Below are 26,790 nucleotides of genomic sequence, written 5' to 3' on the forward strand. Positions count from 1 at the left end.
GTTAAAGATGTAGAAGATGAGAAAGCAGGGATATTCCTTGAGCTCGAAACGGAACAGGAAGGAACATTAAATTTCTTGGATATTGAGATGAAAAAGAAGAGAGGAATGGGGATAGTGGCTACATGGTATCAAAAGAAGTGTTCGGCAGGAGTGTTCTGCCACAAAAGAAGTGATGTGGGTGATGGAACTAAACGTAATTTTATAAGGAATATGGAAGACCGAATAAAGAAGATATGCACAGAGCAAGGGGAAGAAGAAACCAAGATTAATAGCCTGTGGGAACAACTAGAAGAGAATGGCTATGAAAAGAAAGACAGACACAACATCAACAGAAGAAGGAAAGAGATAAAAGAGAGAGGACTGGAAGAGAAGGAAGAAAAAGAAAAAGAGAGATGGTTTGGTATAAGAAGTATGGGCGATGCCACAGAGAAGATATGCAAAGTGCTGAGGAAAGTGGGTATAAGAACTTACAGGAAGGGAGGACGCACTATTTTAAGTATAGCCAGCAAGAAGAATGAAGAAAAGAGAGAGGAGGAAGAGGAAGGGGTTATCTACGAGGTGAAGTGCAGAGGATGTGAAAGTGTATATATAGGGGAAACGAAGAAGAGACTTAAAGACAGGTTAAAGCAACACATGGATGATGTGAGATTGAAGAGAGACAGGAATGCCATATTCAAACACACTAGAGAAACAGGACATGAAGTTGAATGGGATTCGGCTAGGCGAATAGGAAAAGAGAAGAGAGAACTAGTGAGAAAATGGAAGGAGGCCAAAGAAATAGAAAAGAAAGGAGAAGACATCATGAATTGGAATGGAGGGCTCAAGATAAACAAGGAATGGAAGAGTGTGTTAGAGAAAGTTGAAAGGATGAAGAAAAGGAATGAAGAAAAAAGAAGTATGAAGAAGGAAGAAAGAAGAGAAAAGAAGAAGACCAGAGGAGGAGGTATTCACCCATAACCAGAAAGGCAGGAGGGGTGGGGGAGTGGTGAGCAGGTGGTTCTTAGACTCTTGCTGATCTTGACCTGCCAATCACCTGTCAGTGTAGTAGACCCATTAGTCAACAACTGTCAGGAGGTGATATGTTTAATTCCTTTGTAGAAATCTTCCTAGATAAGGACTGTCAATTTGATTTGTTGTTGTGTGGCTTGTGACCCTGCTATGTGTATGAAATCTTTCTGTGTGTAGTTTATTTCATCATTTTAGTTTAGTTCTTCGTCTGAGGAAGACCCTGATACAGGGTCGAAACGTTACGTGTTAAGTGTTTTTACCTTAATAAACTGCCTTGGTCAGCAACTTATTGGTACCCCTTCCCTGTGAGCCTGAAAACTTTTCACTCTCCCCTCGTACACGCACACCAGGGTGCAAAATCACTGCAGATTGATGGGGGGGAAGGAGCAGACAGACACAATTTATATATACGGTACATACATATGTATACATAAAAGTAAAGTGCTACCCTGTGCATAGCACCACGCCATGAAGGCGTATAGGGGGTATGGGGATAACGCCGCACACTTTCTTGATCCGGTCGTGAGTGGGGGTGATGTGATCAGCATCATGCACCTGACCGCCTTTGCCCCCCAGGGTTTCCCCCAGGTACCCATGTTATTCGACGCTGGGTGGGCGCCGGGGCCGCTTCCATCGTTAGAAAAGTTCCCGGATTTGAACCGGCCGGGGATCGAACCCGGGACCTTTAGCATGGTAGTCAGATGCGTTACCGACTGAGCCACCGCGGCCACTATGTATATATATAATGCCATTAAATATGTGTCAATTATTAAATAATTAAATTATATTATAAAAACACAATATATTACATTAACTGTCCTTCATTACAAATTTGATTGCAAATTGAAGATTTTAATATACTACTAATACTATGAACAATGATTTGCATGACTAGGGGGAGTGGCAAACATGAAGAGACATTAAGAAGATAATAGTTTCTTGTATAAAATTCACATCTAAAAGCCAATAAGTGTTTTATTTATATACTTTGTGGTAGCTGACGAAAGACAGTGAGAAATAGAGAAGCAACAAGTCAGACAAATTTCTGTGTTCTGGGGATTGCTGGTTTGAGTGTCCTTACAGATGAGGTTCTCTATTGTTCGTTTTTTGTGTGTGTTTTCAATATTATTCCCATAAAGTATTTTCAACTTCAAAACCAGGGGGAGAACTAACGGGGCTGAAGAACCCCGAAATCCTACAAATATCTAATTTAAATAGTGTATAGTAATTAATTTTACTTCCTTAGCAGAAAATAAATATTAGATCGAAAAAAGTTCAGTGTATACCAGAGAAACCAGGTTATATTTTTTATTCTACCATTTAATCCAAAGAATAAATGGATCCACAGCTCTCAAAATGCATAGTTTTCTTTGTGAGAGGTCACACAATATAAACTTTTGAGTAAAACTTGGCCCTGACTTATAAAGCCTTTTTGTTAACAGAATGTGTAAAAGTTAATAACAAAATACAATAACTAACTGTATAAAATGTAAGAAAAAATAATGAACAACAGTGTTGGATTCTTGGATATTCACTCATACAGTGGATTGAGTAGAAAGATCTCTGCATTTATATAATAATAATAATAAATTTGGAATTAAAATTGGTTTATTTTTAATAACCTATAATAGTTATCGTAAAATGACAATTATAACTGTAGTAATACTGTAATTATTATTTCTACTAATTGAGTTTTATTTACGGCCTGCACCCCCCCCCCCCTACAAATATTTCTGGCGATGCCTGTGCTGATAAGGGATGAGCCCTGCCTGAAATATAATCCTCACTACAGGCCTGTTCAAAACTAATTGTTTATCTTCTGTTGTTAAAACAAAAACTCTTCCTCCTTGAAAAGTTTAGTGGGGGGAAATTTTACAACAAGATCATTGGTGTGTGGGGGGGGGGAGTATTCCTGCCACCTCCTGGGAGTTTGCACCCTGATGCACACACATGCTCACAGACACTTTGAAAAAAAGGGTAAATAAACCAGAAATGGATCAGATTAATCAGATCTCTTACAGGTAATTCTTTGAATGTTAGTGGCAATGGATCTTCATTAGCATGCTATGTTAATTGGACATTATCCATTATCTAGTGCTCCTACTATTCTAACACTATGTTTCGAGTGAACACTGAGGAAGGGAATGCCACGCCATGGAGTAGCTGGCTGGAGCACTGGATTTGTATTAATATCAAAAGTCTGCTGTAAGTTCAATCTCCAACACAGGCTACAATAAGTTTTCTACCTGAAAACGAGACAAGCGTAAGTAGTAGAACTACTAGACAATGGATATAGACGTCTGGGAGTGGGGCCATGAACCCCCCCGAAAATGAAAGAAGTCAACCAAAAATTACATATTTCACACAATTTCCAAAAACTTGAACGTAAACGTAAAACATAAGGTTGAAAAGTAATGTTTAGTTTATGTTTTAAAATAAAATAAATTCTGCCTTGATCAGGATATTGAGTTTTTGGTTATCATGGAAACAAGGCTTAATGGTGTTATAATTACACATAATCTAATTTCATTGACAGAAATATATGTTAATTATGGCACGAGCATTGCAGAAACATAATAACTTCAAACTGTAGCAATGTTTTTGGGAGGGGAAAACTCTATTAATTAAAATGCGCCTTGTTTCCCACCCCCAATCACTAGAAGAAAAAAAAACCTTCCTCGACCCTCCCTGAAAAAAATTCTGCAGACTTCCATAACAATGATAACATCCAATTAACACTGTTAGTATCAACCAGTAAAGGCACATTGGTCCAATATTTCTGAAAATAATTCTTGAACCTTCATCATTTCTATAACTAGCCTGCAATTTAGTGCAAATCTCTGTCATTTTATTATTTTTATGCATATACAGCAGTCAATGAAATTAATCGAGCAAAATATACAGGTTCACAAATATGTTCACACATTTCGTGGGTACATGAATATCTAACTGCATCCTAAAGTCCCGTAAAACATATAATTCATGTGTCATGGTTTTGTAAAGGAAATACTGTGGACTCCTATTAATTCAAACTCCAATGGGGACAGGAAAAAACATTGAATTATCCAAAACTCAAATTGACAAGAACTTCAAATTATCCATGTTCTAATGAAAAAGAGTCTGTTGTATCTAAATACTCAATTTCTTTTTTCAAAGGCAACATTCATTGCAGGCAGCTAGTTAAACACATCAGTTACTAAGGTTAACGAACCATTCAGGTTCGTCAAGGAATGTTGGAATTTTATACTAGATTGGTAGAATAAAAGTTATCAGCATCAATAATATTTTTATTGGTATTGGCAAAATTTTCATATCTGGCCATTCCTAAAATATACCATATAGTCATGCAATAAAATATGAGGGTCATTAAGAAAATAAGGAATATTTTGGTGTCAAACACAAAGACATATGATGTGTGTAAAAACTTATGGTACAGAAATTACATACCTTACTCTACTTTTCCAAGTAAAGGGTCTTTCATTAAGAGTGATACTTTTTAAAATTTGAAAAAAAAAATAAACCACTCAACGTATCAAAGTAAATTGTGCTTCTTCTTGAAGCTTAGACATTGCAGTTATGTCCTGAACAAAATATCGTTCAAATGTCCACCACGGCTTTGAACACACTGACGCACACGATGGCTCCACTGATCCTGATTTCAGTGGAAAAATCATCTTCTCAGACGAGGTGCATTGTTGTCTTAGTGGATTCGTCAATATGCAAAATTGTCGTTATTGGAGCGAGAAGAACCCACAAGTGGGCCATGAGGTGCCATTGCATTCAGAAAAACTCACTGTGTGGTGCGGTTTGTGGCGTGGCGGCGTCATTGGACCTTATTTCTCTCGAGATGATGAGAGAAGCGTTACCGTCAATGGCAACCGCTACAGATCCACGTTACGCGAATTTCTGTGGCCAGAACTTGACACCATAGATATTGTGGTTCCAGCAGGATGGCGCTACGTGCCACACAGCTGATGCTACGCTCGATTTGCTGAGGGAGAAGTTTGGCGACCAGATCATCTCAAGATGTGGATGTGTGAATTGGCCGCCACGGTCGTGTGATTTAACACCCATGGATTTTTTTCTTTGGGGCTACATCAAAGCCCACGTCTATGCTGACAAGCCACGAACTTTGGAACATTTGGAGGCGAACATTCGTCAGGCTATCGCAGACATAACGCCACTAATGTTGGACAGTGTGATTAACAATTAGAGCTTCGTGTGCGTCAGTGTGTTCAAAGCCGTGGTGGACATTTGAACGATAGTTTGTTCAGAACATAACTGCAATGTCTAAGCTTCAAAATAAAGCACAATTTACATTAATACGTTGAGTGCTTTATTTTTTTTTTTCAAATTTTAAAAAGTATCACTCTTAATGAAAGACCCTTTATTTGCCATACCCATTCAAGTATTAATCATAGCATGACACCAGTTTGTTGATACAGTCATTGTACTCGTTTGCCGCCAATGTATTTAACCATGTAGTGAGAGCGTTTTTGAGTTAATCAGTTACGAGACAGGTGCATGGTACCACACTACACAAGCAAATATGCCATAAACATCTAAGGATCACAAGATCTACTAATGAATACAAACAGGGCATATCAAACAAATTTGGAGGAAATTGTATGACTTTAAGAACTTTTACCTTGAATTTATAAGAGTCAAGCATTTCATGGCTAGGGTGAGCCAGTTGTCAGTCACAGCTTCTATCTCGGACCTCAGCTGGAGCCACTGGTCCCTTTTTCCTGGGCCTAGGAGACCTGGAAGAGAAAAAGAATTAAACAGAATTAAAATACTGACAATGTTGACTTTTGCATAACAGCGCAAACCTAATAATTCTAGGAGTAATTGGCGTAATGTGAAATTTTGAATTGGAGAACATTAATAATTGGGAAAATAGAGACGCGGTAGTATATAAATACGAAGAGACTAGTTCTTACTTTTATCCGTGAAGCTGTTTTCTCTTTTTTGATTAATTTCAGTGGCCACTGACACCATCCTCATTGGAACTTGCTGTACTGTTGCTTGGCATGCGTCTTTTGTTTGTAGTTCTCTGGCTGCCACTAGGTGCGCTGTTGTTAACTACTGGTCTTGCTAAACATATCAAATACAATAGTCATAAAATTCAAAAGGTTCAAGTCAAACACACTGCCCACACGCTCGTAGACACCAAAATCAAGGAAACGCACGCCATAATGCACTTCCGGCACGAACTAAACATCGATAGCGGGCAAGCGCACCAAACTTGGATTCCCCTACTACAACAGTTATCGCCCGGAAATAGCAGATGACACAGACCCAGACGCACAGTTAACAACAGCGCACCTAGCAGCAGCTAGAGAACTACAAACAAAATATGCACGCCAAGCAACAGTACAGCAAGTTCCAACGAGGATGGTGGCAGTGGCCACTGAAATTAATCGAAAAAGAAAAAACAGCTTCGCGGATAAAAGTGAGTACTAGTTTTCTCCGTATTCATGGAAAACATTATTAAGGAAACTCTCATAAAATTAAAAACCAGTGTTCAGTAAGTTACTCACTTTAAAAAGTAACTCAGTTACTTGATAAGTAATTGTAAGTTACTTTTACAGTTGCCTTCTTATTTTCCTGTAGTTTACGGTTATTACAAGCATAAGAAAACAGTTTTTTCTTTGTGACGTTTCAGGAGAACACACGCTCCTTTCATCAGACATTTATTTTCATTTTGACTAAAGATACAGTTATAACAATGGTTAGTAATTTTTAAACAAAAAGAATCTGCCTTCTGTTGGTATTTTCTTGCAAACAAATTCTGCACAATCAATAATCATTAATTTTAATAAAATACATATATGAAGACTTAAATGTATTTTATTTATGTCTCTGGCACATAATATAACCCCCTGGTGCAATTGAGGTTCAGAGCCTCCCGCTGGCTGCCAGTCTCACTCCCTTAGTAGAGGTGGACTATTATCCAACTGGTTACAGGGTAAATACAGTGAACCCCCAAATATTGTAGGTTTCCATGACAGGGTAATGCTAATCATTCCTAGTTCTCCAGTTTCCTCACGACGGTGGGCTAGCAGTCTTATACGCTGGACGAAATCTCAGGAGAAAAGTTCTTACGCTTCCTCTAAGTGCACTCGAACCAGCACGTATCCCATAGCCCAAGTCCAAAGCCTGATGCCTTGGTGCGGGACCACATGAAGACTTACATGTGCTTTATTTATGTCTCTTGTACATAATATAAGTTTTTGTATAAACAAAACAATTTCACACACAACTATAAATGACGAATTGCAACAAAGCGTGGATGTTCTAAATTTACCCTGCTGGAAATTTCTACTGTTTTCAGTAGAACTCTACTGTGTCTCTCGGAAATCTACTAAAACTCTACTGTGCATATACAGTAGAAGAAATACAAGTGAAATATTCTCTTCAGTATTGCATGTAATATTGTATACAGTGAATGTAACTCAACATGTTGGCTGTAAATATAACTTTTCATTCCTCCCGATTTACAATTTGTTTTTATATCTATTTGAAAATCTAAACACAGTAGATGTTTCAAAACACCTATAGACCCATTGAAAATGGTAGACAAAATTTTCAGCAGGGAGCATACTAATTTTTTAATGTGCCTAGAATATCTCGAACCAGGAAGTTATTTGTGAGAAAAAGTGGAACTCATTTTCATTTCCAAATACTGGCAAGGAGGGGAAACAAAAATCTTGAATTTAGAAAGTACGAGAACACTTACCTCCAACGCTGTTTCGGTAGTTGTTGTAGATCTCCTTGATCTTTCTATACCTAAAGGCCAGCTTTCGCATCCAGTCGACTCCACCACGGACGCCGGATGCTGTGGCCAGGCAAAGATTACCATTCGTTGCTGCCGCATGGAATCCATCAGTCTGGAAGTTGTACGTGCTGGAATAGAAGACATGTAAAGTTTAAACAATTCTTCAACAACTTAGAATCTCTTTCATACCTATAATTGCTCTCTAATCTTCAATGTTCCCTTTATTCTCTAGCACAGTGGCTCCCAAACGGTGCCATGGCTTGCTTACTGCGAAATGTTCAACATTTTCACTGAAATGACACTTACTTGTTAGTCTACACGGTTTTAGTACTTTCTACATATATAAGGTTTCTGAATTTGAAATATGTGTTTATTTTTTAACTTAAGGCAAGCACACTAACTGAACGTTGCAAGTGTTACATAGACGACCTACATTCTGGTTTGGGTGACACGGAAAAATCTTGAAACAGTAAGGCCACCGTAAAATAAAAAAGTTTGGGAACCCCTGCTCTAGAACAACAAATCTTGTATTCTTTTATTACAAAGCAATAACATTTTACCATTTGAATATAAAGAAGGTTTCACGTACATTCTTGGGTAATGCAACACTGTACAGTTGGAAGTAAAAGTGGGTTGCATTAAGCAAAAGGAAACAGAACTTATTACTTATTCTATTTCTGCTTGTGTGAGTAGCACAAGCTGAACTAGCAACATAGCTTTCTTATGCATTAACCATTTGACAACTCAGAAATTACTATGCAATTCATTCAAATATGTGGCTGACTGTACCATATCGCTGCAGATTTTAAAGTTCGGCTAGCAACAGTGTAAAAAATTATAATGGCATGTTTATTATTCTGATTTAATGATACACAAGATACACAAACATTAAAAAACACTTATTTTGCTCATTATTAAAAAAAAAAGAAAGGTAATGAAAATTTCCGAAAGCAAACTTGAAATATTGAGGGAAAAAAATTAGAACAATTTAAAATTCAGGTGGCAAGTGAAAATTTCCAGGCACCATGGCAGCTGGGCACCCTGTATTTATCGACTCCTGGTCTTAACACTACTATACAGTGAGCCTCTCCTCTTACTGATTCGAACTGATAATGTACAACTGTAACAATTCAATCAATTCAACTGTAACACTTCAGATTATTTATAAATTTTAACATGTAACTTTCCATTGGAACCCAACCATTTCAATCAAACAGAGTTTTCCTTTAAAAATACTCATAATTTCATGAGATTTTGGGGGAGACTGCGAGATATGCCCAGACTCCAGAAGGTATTCGAGTTAGGGTAGTTAAAACTGTAGCTTCCTTTTTGGTGGGGAGAATATTTGTGTGTATGGTATGGTTTTCTTAAGGTTATCCAGAATAATTTGTAGTATATTATATTTTGATTATGGTGTTTTCTACCTATTTATTATTTTACAGGATAGAAACACCACAATATCTTCTATTGACTCAAATCTACGAGGGGCATTCAAGTCAACCGTTTTACAGGTTTAAAAACAAATCCCAGGCTGGAGGTAGCGCATGCAGTAGGAACTGGCAACTGTGTCCTGTTACTGGTAGGCGGTGCTCATTGCACACGCCAGTCCAGAGACCAGTATTCAAGATCTTGACAACAGTGTGAACGTGTGGTGATTAAGTCTTTAGTGAAGGAGGGTATAAAACCTGCTGAAATTTACAGAAGACTGCAAGCACACTACGGTGATGAAACACTCAGGCGCAGTAAGACATTTGAATGGTGCAAGCACTTCAAAGAGGGCCGTACGGCATGAGGACTCACTGCCAGCAAAGAAATTTCAAACAATTACGTCAGCAGATAAAGTGATGGCAAGTGTTTTCTATGACAAACCTGGGATTATTCACGTGGAATTTTTACCCCGTGGAGTCACTATCAATGGTGAATATTACTGTCATGTTCTGCATGTTGTGCATAAGAATCTGAGGAAGAAATGGCCTGGTTTGATCACAAAGGGGATTCTGTTTCTGCATGACAATGCAAGACCTCATACTCCTCAAACATTCCAGGAAATCAGCTGGGAATTACTGCCACATTACCCTTACAGTCCAGACTTAGCGCCAAGTGATTTCTACCTGTTTTAACCCCTAAAAGAATTCCTTGGAGGTCAACATTTCAGCAGTAAGGACGAAGTGAAGCACACTGTCCTAGAATGGTTCAAACGTACTGACAAATCTTTCTATGCCAAAGCTTTCCAGGCATTAGTTAAACGATGGAATAAGTGTATAAATGTAGCAGGGGAGAACGTCAAAAAATAAAAGCAGTTTCCACCCCTTGAATTTGTTCTTTTATTTTATAAACTCAAAAGGCCGGATTGACTTGAACGCCCCCTCGTAGAACCTTTGATTTCCACCTACCTGAGATCTTGTCCATTGTCATCTGAAGAGACATCATCAATGTGAACCTGGTCGCAGTCCTGTATGAAGAAAAAATGAAAATAAGATGTTAACACACAACCACGGAAAGTAGGAAAAAAAAGCTATGGAAAATAGAAGGGCTAGTACAATTAGTACAATAAGAAACTGAAATATATGAACACACCTGTACGAAAGGGAAAAATAGAAATCTGACAGTAACAAATGAAATAGAAATATACAAATAAGGTAATGGAAACTAATAAGATGGGAACACAGCTATAGCAGAAAAGAGACACATTGAAGACAGACATAAACGAGACCACGATAGGTCAAAACCCTACACCCTATCACTCACAGATTTTGAAGAAGTCTGGCTAGAGAACCATCTGGTCACTTGGCAGGGTGAATGCTGTAATGGTCAGGTTGACCATTATTGGTTTGTGGTATTGTATTAATTAATTGCTGGCCAGCTACAAGGTGTAGGGTTAATTAATATGTTTCTACGTCTGTACTTTTATATGTTATTGCTTGTAAGAATATGTGCTTGTGCTTTTTACTGGATATTAAATTCCCCTGTTCTTAGCTTCCTAGCTGTCTTTCAAAAGACCATTGCTGTGAAAAATTCCAAGGGTGAACATCCACGTACTATAAAAGAAGCCAGTTGGGCTTAATAAAAAAAAAAAACTTATTTCCCACCTTCACGACAACGAGGAACTTTTTCCTCTAGTTTAGTCCACTTATGGTGGCTACACTGATAATAAGAATGCAGCATTTGGTGTAAGCCAACTCCTGTTTTCCTGTCCCAAATTCCCTTTTAGAAAAGCTTTGAATATTTGGATATTTCCATATTGAAAGGTAGTGCACAAAATGAGAGAATGTAAAGGCATAAGGAAAATCAAAGAAAGGAACGGAATATCGTTAAGTCTACGATAGGACCGCAGAGATAGTTTTGCTAACCCTGTGGTAAAGAAAGTACGAATGGTGTAAGCCATAGGTATACATTTTATTGATTTAGAGTTATGTTGATTTGGTCCATGCATGACACATGTGGAAACGCTATGTAAATATGTATATAAAAACAGTATATAATAAACTAATGTAATCCTACAAGAAATGTTCTGATTTAACAAATTAACTCCAAGAACTGATATTTTACCAGATATTTATTCACTTTCTGTACTTGTTAACGAACCTAGCGACTAAAAATATAAATGTTATGTGAAACCCTCCTTTCGTAATATAATCTGCTTGCGAAACACCCAGGGTGAGGTGTGGAAGGAGAGAGATTGAAAGGATTAAGGAAGGGGATTAATCCAGAGGGCCGGATATAAACAAGGGAAGCGGGGGCCGCTATCACAACGCTCACTTCCGTTTCCGTCATCTCTTTTTCCTAAGATTGAAAATACAGTTGTGAAAATTTAAATTTTTCCAGTGTCTCGTGCTTCCTATTTTACACACACACACACACACACACATACATACATATGAAGACAACAATAATAAATCAACAGAAGAACAACTTACTTCCACATCGTTGAAGAAGAAGTGTGTGTCGGCTAGATTAAACACCATCTCTTCCATCCTCAAGCCCAACTGGTACACGTTCTGCACATCCTAAAATCAAGATATGACAAAGTGTTGAAAACATGTGTGCATGATGAACTTAATGGAACTGAATCTACACACCCTTCACATACACAGTAAACTATTTCTAATTTATTTATATAAATTAGAAGGTGTTTAATGCAGCAAGTGCCGTGCCTTGAAGCATTTTAAAGAGGTCAAGGCAGGTCATAATAACCCACATTTTATTATTTATTTTGTGTTATTATTATTACCTTAATAATTTATAAAATTAACCTCTAATATTAAAATTCTGCCTTTTTTTTTTACATGAATACCCTGATTTTACATTCCCAGTTCTCATATTTTCCTGCATTTCAAGTTGTTTTTATAACCCATCCGCTTACCTAGTCGTCGAATCGACGGCCTGTCTGGACGTTCGCTTGCCGTACCTAGTCGTCGAATCGATGGGTTCCCAATTTTCATCACGTAGTTTCTTTTGCATTCAATAGATGGCAGAGGTTGTATGATCTTTCGAATCTATGACGTGTATGTTTGTGCTGCTAAGTTTTTCATACCATTTCAAGCGTGTTTTGTTCAGTAATTTCTCATGTAAACAAACCTTCATTTGTTACGTCTTGCAAACATGTTGCGTAAGATTGTTGTAGAAGATTCTGCGATTGAAAGGTTGATTTTCGATAGCGATGAAGAGGAAAATGTGGATTTTGGAAGTGGAGATTAACACGGGGGTTCATTTTGTGTTAGTGAAATTGAAGAATGTAGTGAAAGTGATGAAAAGGTGGCAGTGGCAGGAAAAAAAATAAAAGGTTAAGGAAAGGATGTGTTGTGATCAAAATTATTTGGTGAGTTTCTAATTATCTTTCAAGTAAACTGCATATGTGCATACTTATTACTATACTTCCACTTCAATATATAAAATTTTCACGTAAATTGCTTGGATAGTTTTCACAATATTTGACATCTTGTCTTGCTGTGCAACCTTCACGGGAAATAGCCAAATTTAAATGGTATTTCATGGCAAAAAATTTGGCATTTAAATGGTATGTGGATGGGTTAAGTTGATCCCCTGATCAACATAAAATTGAGGTTTCATTGTACAGGGTGGCCACAAAGTGGGCGTACCCCTGATTTTTTGTTGGAAAGTATGTTTAATTGTTGTTGATTTGCAATTGTTCGACCATGGAAACTTGATTTAAAGTGCAAGTCATACCACACTTATTGAACTCTCTGATGCTGATAGGACGTGATGCCAGAATATCTCAGAAAAAGATCTGCCAGGACATGGCAGCAGAATTCAGCTGTTCTGATGGTTACCAAACCGATGGTATGCGCCATTTTTTACCCTGGTGGCGAGAATTGGAACTAATTTCTTTCTGCGTAATTCGTGAGCGCATTGCTTCATTAGCATATCTACGAAGTTTCAGACTGCTACTCCCATTACAGCCCGTGCTGTACCACTCTGAACACCCTCGCTTTAATTATAACCACCTGGTATTTAATATTCTTCTAGTGATTACAGTATAAGGCCGGCTTTAGACGAAAGCATTTCCTTTAGCATTTTTGCTAGCATAAATGCTATGTAAAAGCTTCCAAAAATCTTATAGCAGATAAGATAGTACTTTACACGGAAGCATTTCATGTAACTTTTCGGCTAGCTTTTGCGATTACAATGCATAACATATAGATACAGCATGAAAGGCACGTCGAGTTACACCATCTATGTTGAGTGCACGGTGTTTACAATTGAAACAATTAATTAATTCTTCCATTCGTGTACTGTATACGTTATAAAGCGTGTATTTAAGCAGCGCAATTGGTTTGTACCTAATACAGTTTTATATGAAACGTTATTCCTCTCGGTTGAACAATTATCGTGTTTTAAAAAAGTGAAGTGATACGTTGTTTACATCTCACGCGGCCGCCATTACAACTGCACTCGTGATCTAGAGGTCGCTTCTGATTGGTTATGCTACGAAAAATGCTATGGAAATAGGATGGATCCTACCCTTGAGAAATGCCATGGCATTTTCGGGAATGCCAAAAGATTTCTCGCTTTACACGATAACATTTTGGTCATGGCATAAATGTTAAGAAAAATGCTAAGGAAAATTCTTTTCGTCTAAAGTGGGTGTAAGTGATTTACGATACAAGTTTATTCTACCAGAACAAGGAGCAGCAACGAGTTTGCACGCAATACTCTGCCAAGCTGAAAATTCATAACAAGTATACACAAATTTCAGGATAATAATATTCTCTTTTTAAGGCTTGGCTAGAATTTTGGTCGATGCCAAGGCAGCTGCTTTTGAATTTTCCTCTCCGTTTGAAAAGCCGTTATGAAATCTGATAAATTACATATGCAGAGAATTCCTTCTAGAGCATTCACATGAATCTTCATATGGTTTGCTTTTGCTGTTGTTTATACCTGCCGCAAAATTAGTTTGGTATTGACGCTTGTGAAGCATGTGGAGAAAGCGGGTCTACGTCACTGCGGGAGGGTGGGTTGCTGGCATGCAAGCCAATCAAAATCTTCCCAGTGGTTCACTCAAGCCCTGGTTACCTAGCAACAGAAAATGTTTATCTCGGTGTTGCCGCTTATCGGGCGATTCTTCCTGCAATCAGTTTTCATGTTGTTGGGAGAGGATGTGTTGTTTGTTTGTTGCGTTGCGTTGCTGTGATATTTTAACCGGTCCGTTTGTTTAGTGTTTATTTAGAGTATTCTTTGTTGTATATAGTGTGTTGTTTTAGTGTTATTTTTGTACATAATTTTCTGTGTTCTGCTTGAGTGTGTCATGTGCTTATGTGAAGAATGTCAAGCCCAGGAGGCAATACTCGAGATGACAATGTACCAAAGAGGCCATGTACTAAAAGAAAAAGGAATTCCTCTCAAAGGCCAAACGCGGGAGATGGTTTGTTCTGAGTGCAAATAATTTGAGCAAGAGAAAAACAATGGGGGTCTAATCATTTCTGTAAATAAAGTTCTGGACAGGACTGCTGCTGCTGCCGGCGTGTCTAAGAACAACCATAGGGAAATAAATATATAATGTGGTAGAAATAAATAAATAAATAAATGCGAGGCTTCAAAACTGGAATCCCCAGGAAAGAAGAGTAATATCAGTAAAAGCGCGACAAATTTAGATACCTTTCACCAAAATGCTATTCGTTGCCATATTTACTCTTATTATAGGAGGAAACGGCATGCTTCGTTGAAAGATTCAGGACTTTTTCAAGTGGGGAAACATCTTTAATGACAGTTATAAAATCTCTGGGATTCTCATACAAAAAAATAATGGATGCAAAATAAAGCAAAATAAAGTAAAGTATGGAGGCATATGGGGATGTGGAGGTAGGGCTCCACACGTTCTCGACCTTGATCTAGGCCATGTTATGGAGTTGATGCGGTGATGTGGTTCACCAACCACCTTTACCCCAGGTTTGCCCCAGGTACTCACCTGGGCTGAGTCGAGCCCGGAGCCACTCGGGATATTTGAAAAAGTTCCAAAAACCACCGCGGGTCTCCCGCGTGGAAGTCAGACACCCCACCAACTGGACTTTGTGCAATTCATTTGCAGTATAATTGAAAGATGGGCAGACTTTAAGGGCGACTTCGGAAAGAAATGATTATTGAAAGTGTATATATTCAGTATTTTCAGAATGGATTGAAAAGGTAACCTGTAAACAATGCTCGTTTCGTTAATTCGTTCATGTTGTAAGGGAAATGGAAATGAAGAGAGAAAACAATAACACATTTCATCATTGCTTTTGTCATCATTGTTATCCCATTCTCCTCGAAAAACAATAAGATATTTCATCATTGTTGATACTTTTCATAAGACGTTTTCCTCGACAGAGCGTCAGATGGCTGCACTGCGCGTACCGTACCGCATGATATGGCAACACTGTGATGCATGTTCCTTCAGCTCTCAATACCAAACTAATTTTGCGGCAGGTATAGATATTATCAATACAGTAAAACCTCATTCATCCAGACTAATGGGGGGGGATAAGTTTTTTATGAAAGTCTGGATTAACTGAAATAACATAAAAGAACAGTAGAAAGTGCATTAAAACTCCGTTAATAGCAACAAAACACGTTTATTATGGTGTATTTAAAGGGCATAGGCCTAAATACACTACACAGTACAGTATAGGGGCTGTGTTTTTATACAAACTTGATGCTGAATGTTGTTCGACTTCAAAAATTTGTGTGTTGGCTTAAAGCAAGGGGAGTCCGTTACAGAGCAAGATGATGAATGTGATTGTTGGCTTCTAGCCATATTTAAAACCGATGCTTTTTTTTTTTTTTTTTTTCCCTGCTGCTGCTGCTGACTGTGTGGATTAAGCAAAGTCCAGCTTTTCGGGGTCCGGATTAACGAGGTTTTACTGTAGTTCCATTTCTATTAAAGCATGAACAATATCTAGGCAACAGTGAAAGCAAAACACACGGAAATTCACGTGAATATTGTAATTTTTTATATTTAAATATATATTTTAAACCTTAGGGTTTTTCGAAAGGAGAGGAAAATAAAAAGAGAGAGAGAGAGGGGAGAGAGAGGGAGAGGGGAGAGAGAGAGGGGAGAGAGAGAAGTAGAGAGAGAGAGGGGGAGAGAGAGAGGAGAGAGAGGGGGAGAAGGAGAGAGAGAGGGGAGAGAGAGAAGGAGAGAGAGAGGGGGGAGAGAGAGAGGGGGAGAGAGGAGAGAGGGAGAGGGGAGAGAGGGGAGAGAGGGGAGAGAGGAGAGAGAGAGGGAGGAGAGAGAGAGGGAGGAGAGAGAGAAGTAGAGAGAGAGGGGGGGAGAGAGAGAGGAGAGAGAGGGGAAGAGAGAGGAGAGAGGGAGGGAGAGAGAGAGAGGGGGGGGAGAAAAACGTAACAACAGCTGCCCTTGCTTCGACCAAAGGTTCAGCCAAGCCTTAAGATTGTGAGGAATATAATAATTGATGTAACCCTATGAGCATGCCAGTGACTGTTACAGAAGTTTTCTTTTCAAGCAAGAAAGGAAAGAAGTGAAGGGGGACCAAGGTATCTGTACCCTTGCCAATTGGGCCTGTTTAATTTTAAAAGGGAGTCGAAGAGTTCATTGTTAGGGTATTTCGATCTGCCATTCTCCCAAACTTAACAGCCTAGCAGAACATATGTTGCACCTACAAGTCACTTTGAAAGCAGATAACAATCAGCAGTGGGTTCTATTCTTCCACATCACTCCTGTCTAGAGAGAGAAAAAGGTGGACTCCATGTTTTGACAGGTTTGGCAGCATGCCACTGGTGACCAGTGTTGCCAACCTACCAAAATTCCCCTACATACAGGGATCCTTGGTCTTATTATTTTTACATGTGTACAATGTTACTGAAAAAACTAGCGACATTTCTTTCTAAAATATTTTTAAAAGTGTGTTGCTACTGCAATATAAAAACTCCACTTACAAGAGTTTTTATGGAACACAAACCTTTTCTGCAATAGCCAAGTACAGATTACTTTTAACATACTGCATTTTTTAAAATTAATATTGTTTCTGTGAGGACACTATTTACAGATTTATTTCAGGTACTAAATGTTACCTTTAATGTGATGTGCATTATGAAAATAAAGTAATTGTTGTTTTAAAAATATTGTAAACACAGATATTAATGCTATACTATCTCCCTGCTATATTTCATGGTTCATAATAACAAAAAACTACATATGAAATATTTTAGTGACTAAAATATGTCGAAGCACGTAAAATTTAAACAAAAATCATAGAAATTCACAATTATTGTCTGGATCAAACATGGCATATGTTTGACTGTAAGGACATTTAGTCAATTGTAGGTACATATTTTGGGGGCGAAAGAGTTGGAAACACTGTCGCCTGCAAGTTAGATAAGAGCATGACAAGAAGGGTGCATAAATAAATGTCTGGAGTTGTAGTGACGCTTGGCGTGGTGAAGGAGAAGCAAGAAGTGAAACGAGGCACTTTGACGTCGCTACTCAACCTTAGTGATGCACTCCAGCGAATCTGCTGAAATACATGTCTGATTGGCATGGCCAAGACTTGTCTTAGGATAGGGGGGAGTGTGGGGAAATCTGGGTTACTTGGCTTTATTGTCGATCAACTGATGAAACCCAGGTAGAGTTCCTATTCTCATTTCGGAACTACTAAAAATGGCAGTTTGAACTTTTGCCTGTGTTTAAAGACACAATTCTTGTGTGTCTTAGGAATTTGGAAGTTTTGCTATCTTATTTTGAACTTCAGTAGCTTATTTTTGCTTGGTGATTTATTACCAAGGCTTTTCTTTTATATTTAATTGGAATGGCACTATACCAATATATATTTCCCTTCTTCTCTTACAATCATGTATGATAACCTGTGTTGCAACAGCCCGTGAGAGCCAGTACCAACCAACTGCCAGTCTGCCAAGGTGGGAGATCATCCAAAAAGTTAAGGGGTGACATGTGGTCGACACGACAAACCCCCCAATCGTTGTTGTAGTTTTCTATGACCAGGTTCCGCTACTCATTCATAACTACCCAAATTCCTCATGATTGTGGGTTGCTACCAGTCCCATATGCAGGCCGAAATCTCAGGAAAAAGGTTGTTAGTTTCCCCCAGCAGACTCGAACATGTGCACGTTCTGTAGCCGGAGACCAAAGCATGCATTCAGATACGTATAATCGCGACTGAACTGTAAAGTGAGATCTAGACCACTGTGCAAGGTACCTTAACTGAGAATTGAATCCAGAAACCCTTGATTACACGTCAGGGACTATAAAGAAGACCCACCATTATAACTTTCTGAGTTAATTGTGATTGGGCGGATGAATAAGATTAGCATCCAGAACTTTTGGTACTGTACCTGTACACAGGATTTTAAAAAAAATGCAAAATGTAAAAAAAACGCAAATAACACGGGATATTTTTACAATCAACATATGTCATAAATATGTTTCTCATATTTACATTAAAGTAGCGATAGTTTTAACGATCCGATATATCTACAAATATGTTACAATTCAGTGGAATATTCTGCCATTTTGTTGTATAAACATATACAGTGGAATTCTGATTTTACGTTCCCACATTTTACAATTTCCCGCATTATACATTCAATCCACATGGTCCAAACATGCCAAAATTTTTACATTTACCTGCATTTTAAGTATTTCCAGCTTGGTCCATGTAAAATCGAGGTTCCACTGTAAACTCAATACTTAACATATGCACCTTCTTTTTTGTTGCAGTAATCTAGTAGCATACATTTATTAAGGTCAATGAGCCAATAAAATTCTTCAAGGACCATATGGAATTTTATATCGGATCGGTGGAACATCAGTTATCGGTAGAGGCATGCAAATTTCGTTTTTGGACGAAAACACGAAATATGAAATAACATGCTGTAATGTTCATTTTTCAGTTTCTGAAAGGTCTGCATTGCATTTTTCTACCCTGTTTGTCACGAAATAATGCGAAATAAACTGCAAAATGCGAAATTGACTCTTAAACATGAAATTTACCGTTTATATACCGACGCGACACTTTCTGAAGTCTAAAGTATCCTGTGAGTTATGCAATTTACAGAGAATTGATTAATTCTGCTGTAAATATTTGAGAAGCAAAAATGGACCCCTTTACACAGGAATAAACTTAATACTCTGGTAACTACATGAATGTGCTATTAGATAAGTTTATTTTGTGTAATAAGTGCAGTTTTTAAATCAAATTTAGCATTATATTCACAATTTTAAAACCAAAATGTCATTTTATATAGCACTTTTGATGTGATTATTCACCGCTATAACACCGAAATTTTATTATATTTACCGCTTTTGAACCCAAAATAAGACTGCTTTTGTACCGAAATTTTGGTTTTTTATTTACCAAAAATATGTGCCTCTAGTTATCTGTATCGCCATATTTCATATCCATACTTTATTGGTATTGGTCAAATTTTCATATTGGCCTATCCCTACATTAAAGAGTGAATAAATCAAGTCAACTTACCTTGCCGTAGCGAGTGGCATAGGAGCTTGTAAGCAAGGAATGAAAGATGATGATGGTCTCGTCTAGGTCCCAAATGAACACCCTTTCTAGGTTGCTCTCAGGGTTCGGAGATGGGTTATTCTGCCGCCTCCCTCGACCCCGGCTTGACCGAGATACTGGAACAATAGAAGAAAAATAAACATACATAGAAAATTCATATCAGAAATACACAGCATTTGCAAAAAAAAAATAAAAAAAAAAAATAAAAAAAAAATTAAAAGGCACAGAGGCATGTGGATTGGTGTATTGTAGGGACGCCCACATGAAAGGGATATTGATGGTGAGTTGAGAATTCAGACAAAATTTTATCAGGATTTCGGATAATTTTGTACCCAGATTTCAAATATCTGGATATTGGATATCAATATTGTCTGAATTATCTGGATATATGAATTGCCTGGGTATTTGAAGTATTTCTTCTTCTTTTTTCTTCTATGGCACTCCGGTCCGTATTTGGTCCATTGCCTCTTCAATCTTCCTCTTCCATCCCATCCTATCCAAGGTTGTTCTCTTCCAGTTCCTAGTTCTCAGCAGTTGTACTGCGTCTGCTCCAACTGCTCCTTCTCATCTGTTTCGCCCCACTGACTTTTTAACACCAACACTTCCTTGCATCACCTTCTTGGGAATTCGACTTTCATCCATCCTGATTACATGTCCTACCCACTCTATCCTCTTAGCTTTTATATAAATTGAGATGGAGACATCTTTGTAAAGTTCAAATAATATCTGATTGGTTCTTATTCTCCAAATATCTTGACCTTTCATTGGTCCAAATATTTTCCTCAATATTTTCCATTCAAACAAGTCCATCATTTCAGCTGCTCTTTGATTTAAAAGTCCATGTTTCACTCCCGTATATCATTACGCTGCGAATTAAGGTTTTGTACAAAGTAACATTGGCTCTATGGTTTACTCCATGGTAATAACGAGAAGTATGCTTTATTCCCCTTTTTGTATTCTATTTATTCAAATTATTTGAATATCCGATATTTGGATTATCTGAATTATCCAGATATCCGAATGTGTGCATTATTTGGACAGTTATAATTTTGTTTTATGGGTTATCCACATATTCTTTTATTCATTTGTAATTCACTTTATGAATTTTCTACAAATCATTCATCAGATCTGTTCTATCTGGAAATTCAAATTCTTGGGATATTCTGATATCCAGATTATAAGTTGCATCCGCAATGGATATCGGATAATTTGAAATCTGGGTATCTGTTGTCCGGATTTTGTGACCATCCCTAGTATCAATGCCATAAAGTTCGTGAAAACGTTGCAACACTGCAACAGTATCAGAAGACACTATGTACTTACAAAAACATGGAGGTACAGACACACTAGAAATTAAATCTGCTAATTACAAGTTCTTGGAATAGATCAGTCAATTATCCAATCTCACTCGCTTAGGTGAAAAACAGAACGTAACTTTACAAAGAAATATCTTGTTGACTTGCAAGCCATGCAGCCAGCTATTACGCAACTTGCAAGATTACATACCGATGTACAATGGGGGGTAGAAACAGAAACCAGAGCTCTTTTTCTCCAACAAGCAACTAATTGCTGAAGACTAACGAAACGTAAATGCTATTAAGCGATTAGTCTTCATGTAAAATTCTTCAGTGATGTTTAATTACTATTAATTAGTTCAATTATTCAATTATTCTTTGCGCCAGGCTACAAGCATTGGAAAAAGATTAATTAAGAACTGGGAAACTAATGAGGAAAAGCTGAGCTGGTGAATGTTCGTAATTAACAGACAATTTTCTTTACAGAGGCTTTTTGTTTCTGACAAGTGAAACCGAGGATAATTGCGCTGTGGAACAACAATCCAACTGCTTCGATGCAAGCGATTACACTTGAAAATAAAGATTGGGGTGGGGTAACACACACAACCAAGCTACGTATGGAAGATACATGTTTAGTGGCTTAGCTCTGAAACAAGAAAAAACAGAAAGGTTGGAAAAGAATCAGATAGAACGAGTAGATACAAACAAGACATGTACTGGAACTATATTCAATTCACGCTCAGTTAGTTGCATTTTGAATTTCAGAGAATCAAAGAATAAATAAATCAATCAAAGAATCATTCGAAAAAATTTTAAAAAATGTCGATTTCTGAAAAGTTGGGGCATTCCATTTTACACATAAAATATAAGGTTCTAGACATGAGATTGGGTTAAAGTACTCATAATGAACTGATTTTATAGAATTATGAAATACTTTGGGATGTCTGCTAACAAATTTAAAAAAAACTTGAGTATGATGACAGCCTAAATGTATGAAAATTATTGGCGAAGATGCTTTACGTGTGTGATGATTTAAAAATGTAGCGAAGTTTGACTTGATTTGTCTGTGAAGCATATAGGCTAGAGATGCTAGAATTTTATGTTGGTGAAATATGCAAATTACATGCAATCACAAACATTTAAATTTAATCCAATTAAAAACAATAATAATTTTCAGATTGATACATTTCTTATTTACATGGAGATAACCACTTTTCGTGGAATGCCCCAGTTACGACTGCTTAGCAGTACATTATCCATGTAACTGTTGGCAATTTTGATAAATTACTAATATTAAGAAATGTTTCAACTTGTAATAAATCCTTTCACGTGGAACGAATATAATTCTTTTCGATCCTTGCTCCACTTGCAGCCCTTGCCGATATTTTGCCACTGGACTCTTTGTCTAGTTAGCACATGTACACTTACATTGATGGCAGCAACTAACGCAGACAAGCTATATGAATACTAATGATTTAACATTGTAACAATTTAAAGTTGTTAATATTAATACATAACAGCATGCCAGTCTTCCTTTAAATTATTCAAAGAATTACAATGAAACATTAAATTAGCTGTCATTTAATCACAAAATCAATTGTTTTACGTGAACCAGTGCAAACTAAATTAAAATGAACTTCGATGAACTGCATTGGTGATTAAATTTGAACCAAAATTTTCTGGTACCAATACATCAGTATTGAAGGAAATATAAAACCACATCGAAAAAAGTTAAAAAAACTAACATGGTGATTGGTATTGGCCCAAGTAACCGCAAGCGTTGAGCCAAATATGGTTTCTACGTGGGAAAGGTTGGGTTTACGTTGCTTGGCAAATTCAAGTTGGTTACGTTAACACTTGCGCAACCATGGAAAAGGTGAGTCAAAATCAGTTTTAAAAACTACTTTCTCCTGTTAAGACAACTTTCAAGGGTACGCTGTAAATTCTAGAGTGTAAAATAAGTGCCATGTAACAGTGTTTCTTTTCAAATATTTCTGTCACAGCACATACTGGAAATATATTAATTAATAATGAAAGTAGAAGCTATATTTCTAACTTGATACTCACGAGTATTTTGTCAGCTGTCATGGATGAAAGCTATCTCTGTGTTGGGAATTGCTCATTGAGACTGTTTAGCTGTAGCAGAAACATTGATTGACTTGGTGTTTTTAAGTCCACTTTATGCACAGAAAGGCTAATCGGGACTGGACCTACAGTTCAAAGTGGGATCCGAACCACTATGTGCCTCCACCAGGTATCGAACCCAGGACACCTTGATTACAAGGTGACGTCGCTACCACTACGCCATCAGGGAGGCCTGTAGCAAAGAAAAGGAACATTCTTGCAGGTATTCTTGTGAAGGTGGTTCAAGATCCATATATGTAAAATAAACAATGTTATGAGCAGATTAAATTCCGTGTAAGGTGGAAAACTAAGAAAACTCTATAGAAAATCATTTATGCTACCACTAGAAGGTACGGGATCTCAGGTTCGATACCCGGTGGAGGCACATAGTGGTTCGGATCCCACTTTAAACAGTAGGTCCAGTCCCGATTAGCCTTTCTGTGCATAAAGTGGACTCAAAGCAGAAAATCAATCAATCAATCACAAGAAGGTACCATGAAAACAATGATACCATATGACTGAGACAGTGGTGCGTATTTTTTGTAATTTTACACAACTAAATTTTTACTAGAGTATATATTTGGCCTCACAATATATTATATATACACAGCATATTCAAAACACAAGCCTATGTATACTTTATTTTTCAGTACGGTTGGGCCAACCACTTTTGGTTACTTGGGGAATGATGGGCAATTAGACTATTCATGTAAAGAAATTGAAAGTAATGATTAAATGCTTTGAGGAAGTTTCAATAATTATCAAAATACTTGTAATTATTTTTATATGTATAAGCCTACCCTCTCCTGCGCCGCCCTCCCTACCTCTTCGGCTCAGCCCGTTTGCCTCCGCTTTTAGAGGGGATGACGGGCTGTTCTCAGACACTGAGAAATTGGAACTTTCTGTGGGAAATAAAAAGAGAACGTGGTGAATGAAAATATTTCACGATGCACACTTTTAAATATATTCTAACAGGTTGAAGGATCTTTATATATATCATTATAAATAAAGACACCTTTAGACATGAGACAATGACTTTAAGAGTGTGAAGTTAGTGTAAGCAAGTACATATGACTTCAGACAAATTGTATTGGTTGCTCCAATAGATGCTGTGTAGGAATATAGTGCACATAAAAAAGTGACACTACTTAATACAGCTCTTATATTGAAGTTGTGGGACCTTATACAGAATGTTTCAAAAGTAACGTAACCCAAATTTTGAAGGCTTGTAACATCAAAACCATAAAAGATATTTACATCCGGTTTTCTGTATTATAGTAGCTGCGGTGGCTCAGTCGGTAACCTGTCTGACTACCATGCTAAAGGTCCTGGGTTCGATCCCCGACCGGTTCAAATTCGGGAAATTTTCTAACATTGGAAGCGGCCCTGGCACAGTGCCAGGGTCAAATGATATGGGCACCTGGGGGAAACCCTGGGGGGTAAAGGCAGTCAGGGGCATGATGCTGATCACATCACCCCCACTCACGACCGAATCAAGAAAGTGTGGGGCGTTACCCCCACACCCACTATACGCCTTCATGGCATGGTGCTAAGCACAGGGGAGCACTTTACTTTACTTTCTTTACTGCATTATAAAGACTCATCCACTAAGATATTTTTCTATGCTAAACAATATCAGCTTACTCCATACATGAAATTCTATAAATTAATCAATGGTGAAAGTCAGCATCAATATTTTCCCAGAATACCATTTTTGGGTGAGAAATGCATGCAAGAAATTATCGAAGGGTCACAATTAAACGTCTGATGACTGATGCAATGTTAATCCATTGTGACCAACATAGATCATCTGCAGCATTTGATGGGTTTGGGACTGGCGATTAGCTTGAAAGTTTGTCAATAGATGCAGGCAATATGTGCCTAAGTATTATGAAAAATCATTCAAGCCACCAAAGTTTAGATTCCGTGACTTTTGAAACACTTCTGTATTAATGAACTGTACACTTAATCAATATAACACAAAATTTAACAAACACAACCATTTCTCATAATTCATGTAGTTTTGTTTACATGAACTATATTCTTCCACTGGATAGATATTAGTAATGTTAATTGAACATTATCAATTGCATTGTTCATGTTATACCAATTCTAACACAATGTTCTTTTGTTTTCATGCGAAAAAAAAAGAATTGCCGGTAGTGAGGATGAACCTCAAATTTACTATAAATCCAGCACACTAACAAACTACTCCACTACTATTTGTGAATTAATATGACCGCCTACCTGCTAGTGAAGTTGTCGATGGTATATTAGCGAGCTGGTATGTGGCTGACGTAGAGGAAGCAGTAGACGAACTGAGACCACTGCCATTGCTACTCGAACTGGACATGTAAGGAGAGTAGCTTTGGCCATAGTAAGCATAGGAACCTGGTTGTCCATAGGAATTATATGAGCTGTAGTCTAAACCCTGAAAAACAAAGAGCATATGTACATCTATCTACAACTCTGTTGTTCGTTGAAAATTTAACCCCTTAAGTGTGGATGGCGTGTATATACGCCATCCGCATTGTGCTGCTGTAGTGCGGAAGGTGTGTATATATATGCTTTAGTCTTGTTTCAACTATATTCGATTTACAGTGGCATATATAGTCACACAGACGTTTGGTGAGATGGCACAGGGAGTAGGAAATACACAGGGGGTAGGATATGAACAGGGTGTTGGAAATGCACAGGGGATAGGAAATTAACAGGGGGTAGGAAATACACAGGGAGTTGAAAATGCATCAGGAAATCATGTCCGGAATCAGGAACATTTAAAATTCATATTCGGAAATTTTACTATCCAGATTTTGGATGAATCTACTTTGCCTTCAAAATTTGGATTCCTCTGAAATCTGGATTGCCTCCAAAATGTGCATTGCCTTTGAAATCCAGATTGCCTCCAAAATCCTAATTCTCCAGTTTTACTATCCACATTCTGGATAGTAAAAAATCTAACTCTGGCCATCTCTAGTTGTTTCCTTTCACGCAGCTAAAAAATTTTTACAACACATTTACAATGTTACACTGGACACTGCGTAAAATCATTCTATTAAGGAGATGTAATGAAATGAAACAATGTCACGCTCGACTTCTGATCGGAACCAGCAAGGTCATTTTAAAAAAATGCATCGTTTCGAAAAGCTGCTATGATATTTCAAATTATGGAAAATTACATGTTTAGAACTCCGTCTAGAACATTCAAGTGAATCTTCATTTGGTTTGCTTTTGTCTTTATCTATATATTTGTTACAGTTTCGTGGTACCATAAGTAACAACTATGTCCAGGCAAGAACTCAAAACTGGAATCTTCCATAGTGAGATGTTGAAATTGTAGCGAATTTTTCTCATTTGGATATGAAAGCACTGCTATGAGTCTTACATTATTGAGAACAATGAATTAGACAGACATAGCATATATTGATAAAATGCAGGTACAAAAATTTACCAATAATTGAATTCTACTACTCAATATTAAATAGCAAATATTCTGTGAAGAACATGGATGGTTCATTAATTTATTTAATTGAAATATGTAACAGGGTCTGAAATGGGTTTCAGATTAGAAAATTAAAATTACATTTAGAAA

General features: G+C 37.5%; 1 protein-coding gene across 6 annotated transcripts in view; it reads right to left on the reverse strand.

Annotated features, from left to right (window-relative positions):
• Positions 1 to 26,790, reverse strand: part of eya (eya transcriptional coactivator and phosphatase 2) — a 546,589-nt gene that overhangs the window by 14,915 nt on the left and 504,884 nt on the right. For all 6 annotated transcript variants that reach the window (XM_083113334.1, XM_083113331.1, XM_083113332.1 and 3 more), the window contains 7 exons: positions 25,446 to 25,629; positions 23,999 to 24,100; positions 19,741 to 19,895; positions 11,707 to 11,796; positions 10,183 to 10,241; positions 7,751 to 7,917; positions 5,657 to 5,771 (listed from right to left, as the gene is read on the reverse strand). In XM_083113334.1, the coding sequence (XP_082969460.1) occupies positions 5,657 to 5,771; positions 7,751 to 7,917; positions 10,183 to 10,241; positions 11,707 to 11,796; positions 19,741 to 19,895; positions 23,999 to 24,100; positions 25,446 to 25,629 (872 nt within the window). The remainder of the gene's footprint in view (positions 1 to 5,656; positions 5,772 to 7,750; positions 7,918 to 10,182; positions 10,242 to 11,706; positions 11,797 to 19,740; positions 19,896 to 23,998; positions 24,101 to 25,445; positions 25,630 to 26,790) is intronic.

This window comes from Lepisma saccharinum, chromosome 27 (genome assembly GCF_977018435.1).
Source record: "Lepisma saccharinum chromosome 27, izLepSacc3.1, whole genome shotgun sequence".
NCBI lineage: Eukaryota > Metazoa > Arthropoda > Insecta > Zygentoma > Lepismatidae > Lepisma > Lepisma saccharinum.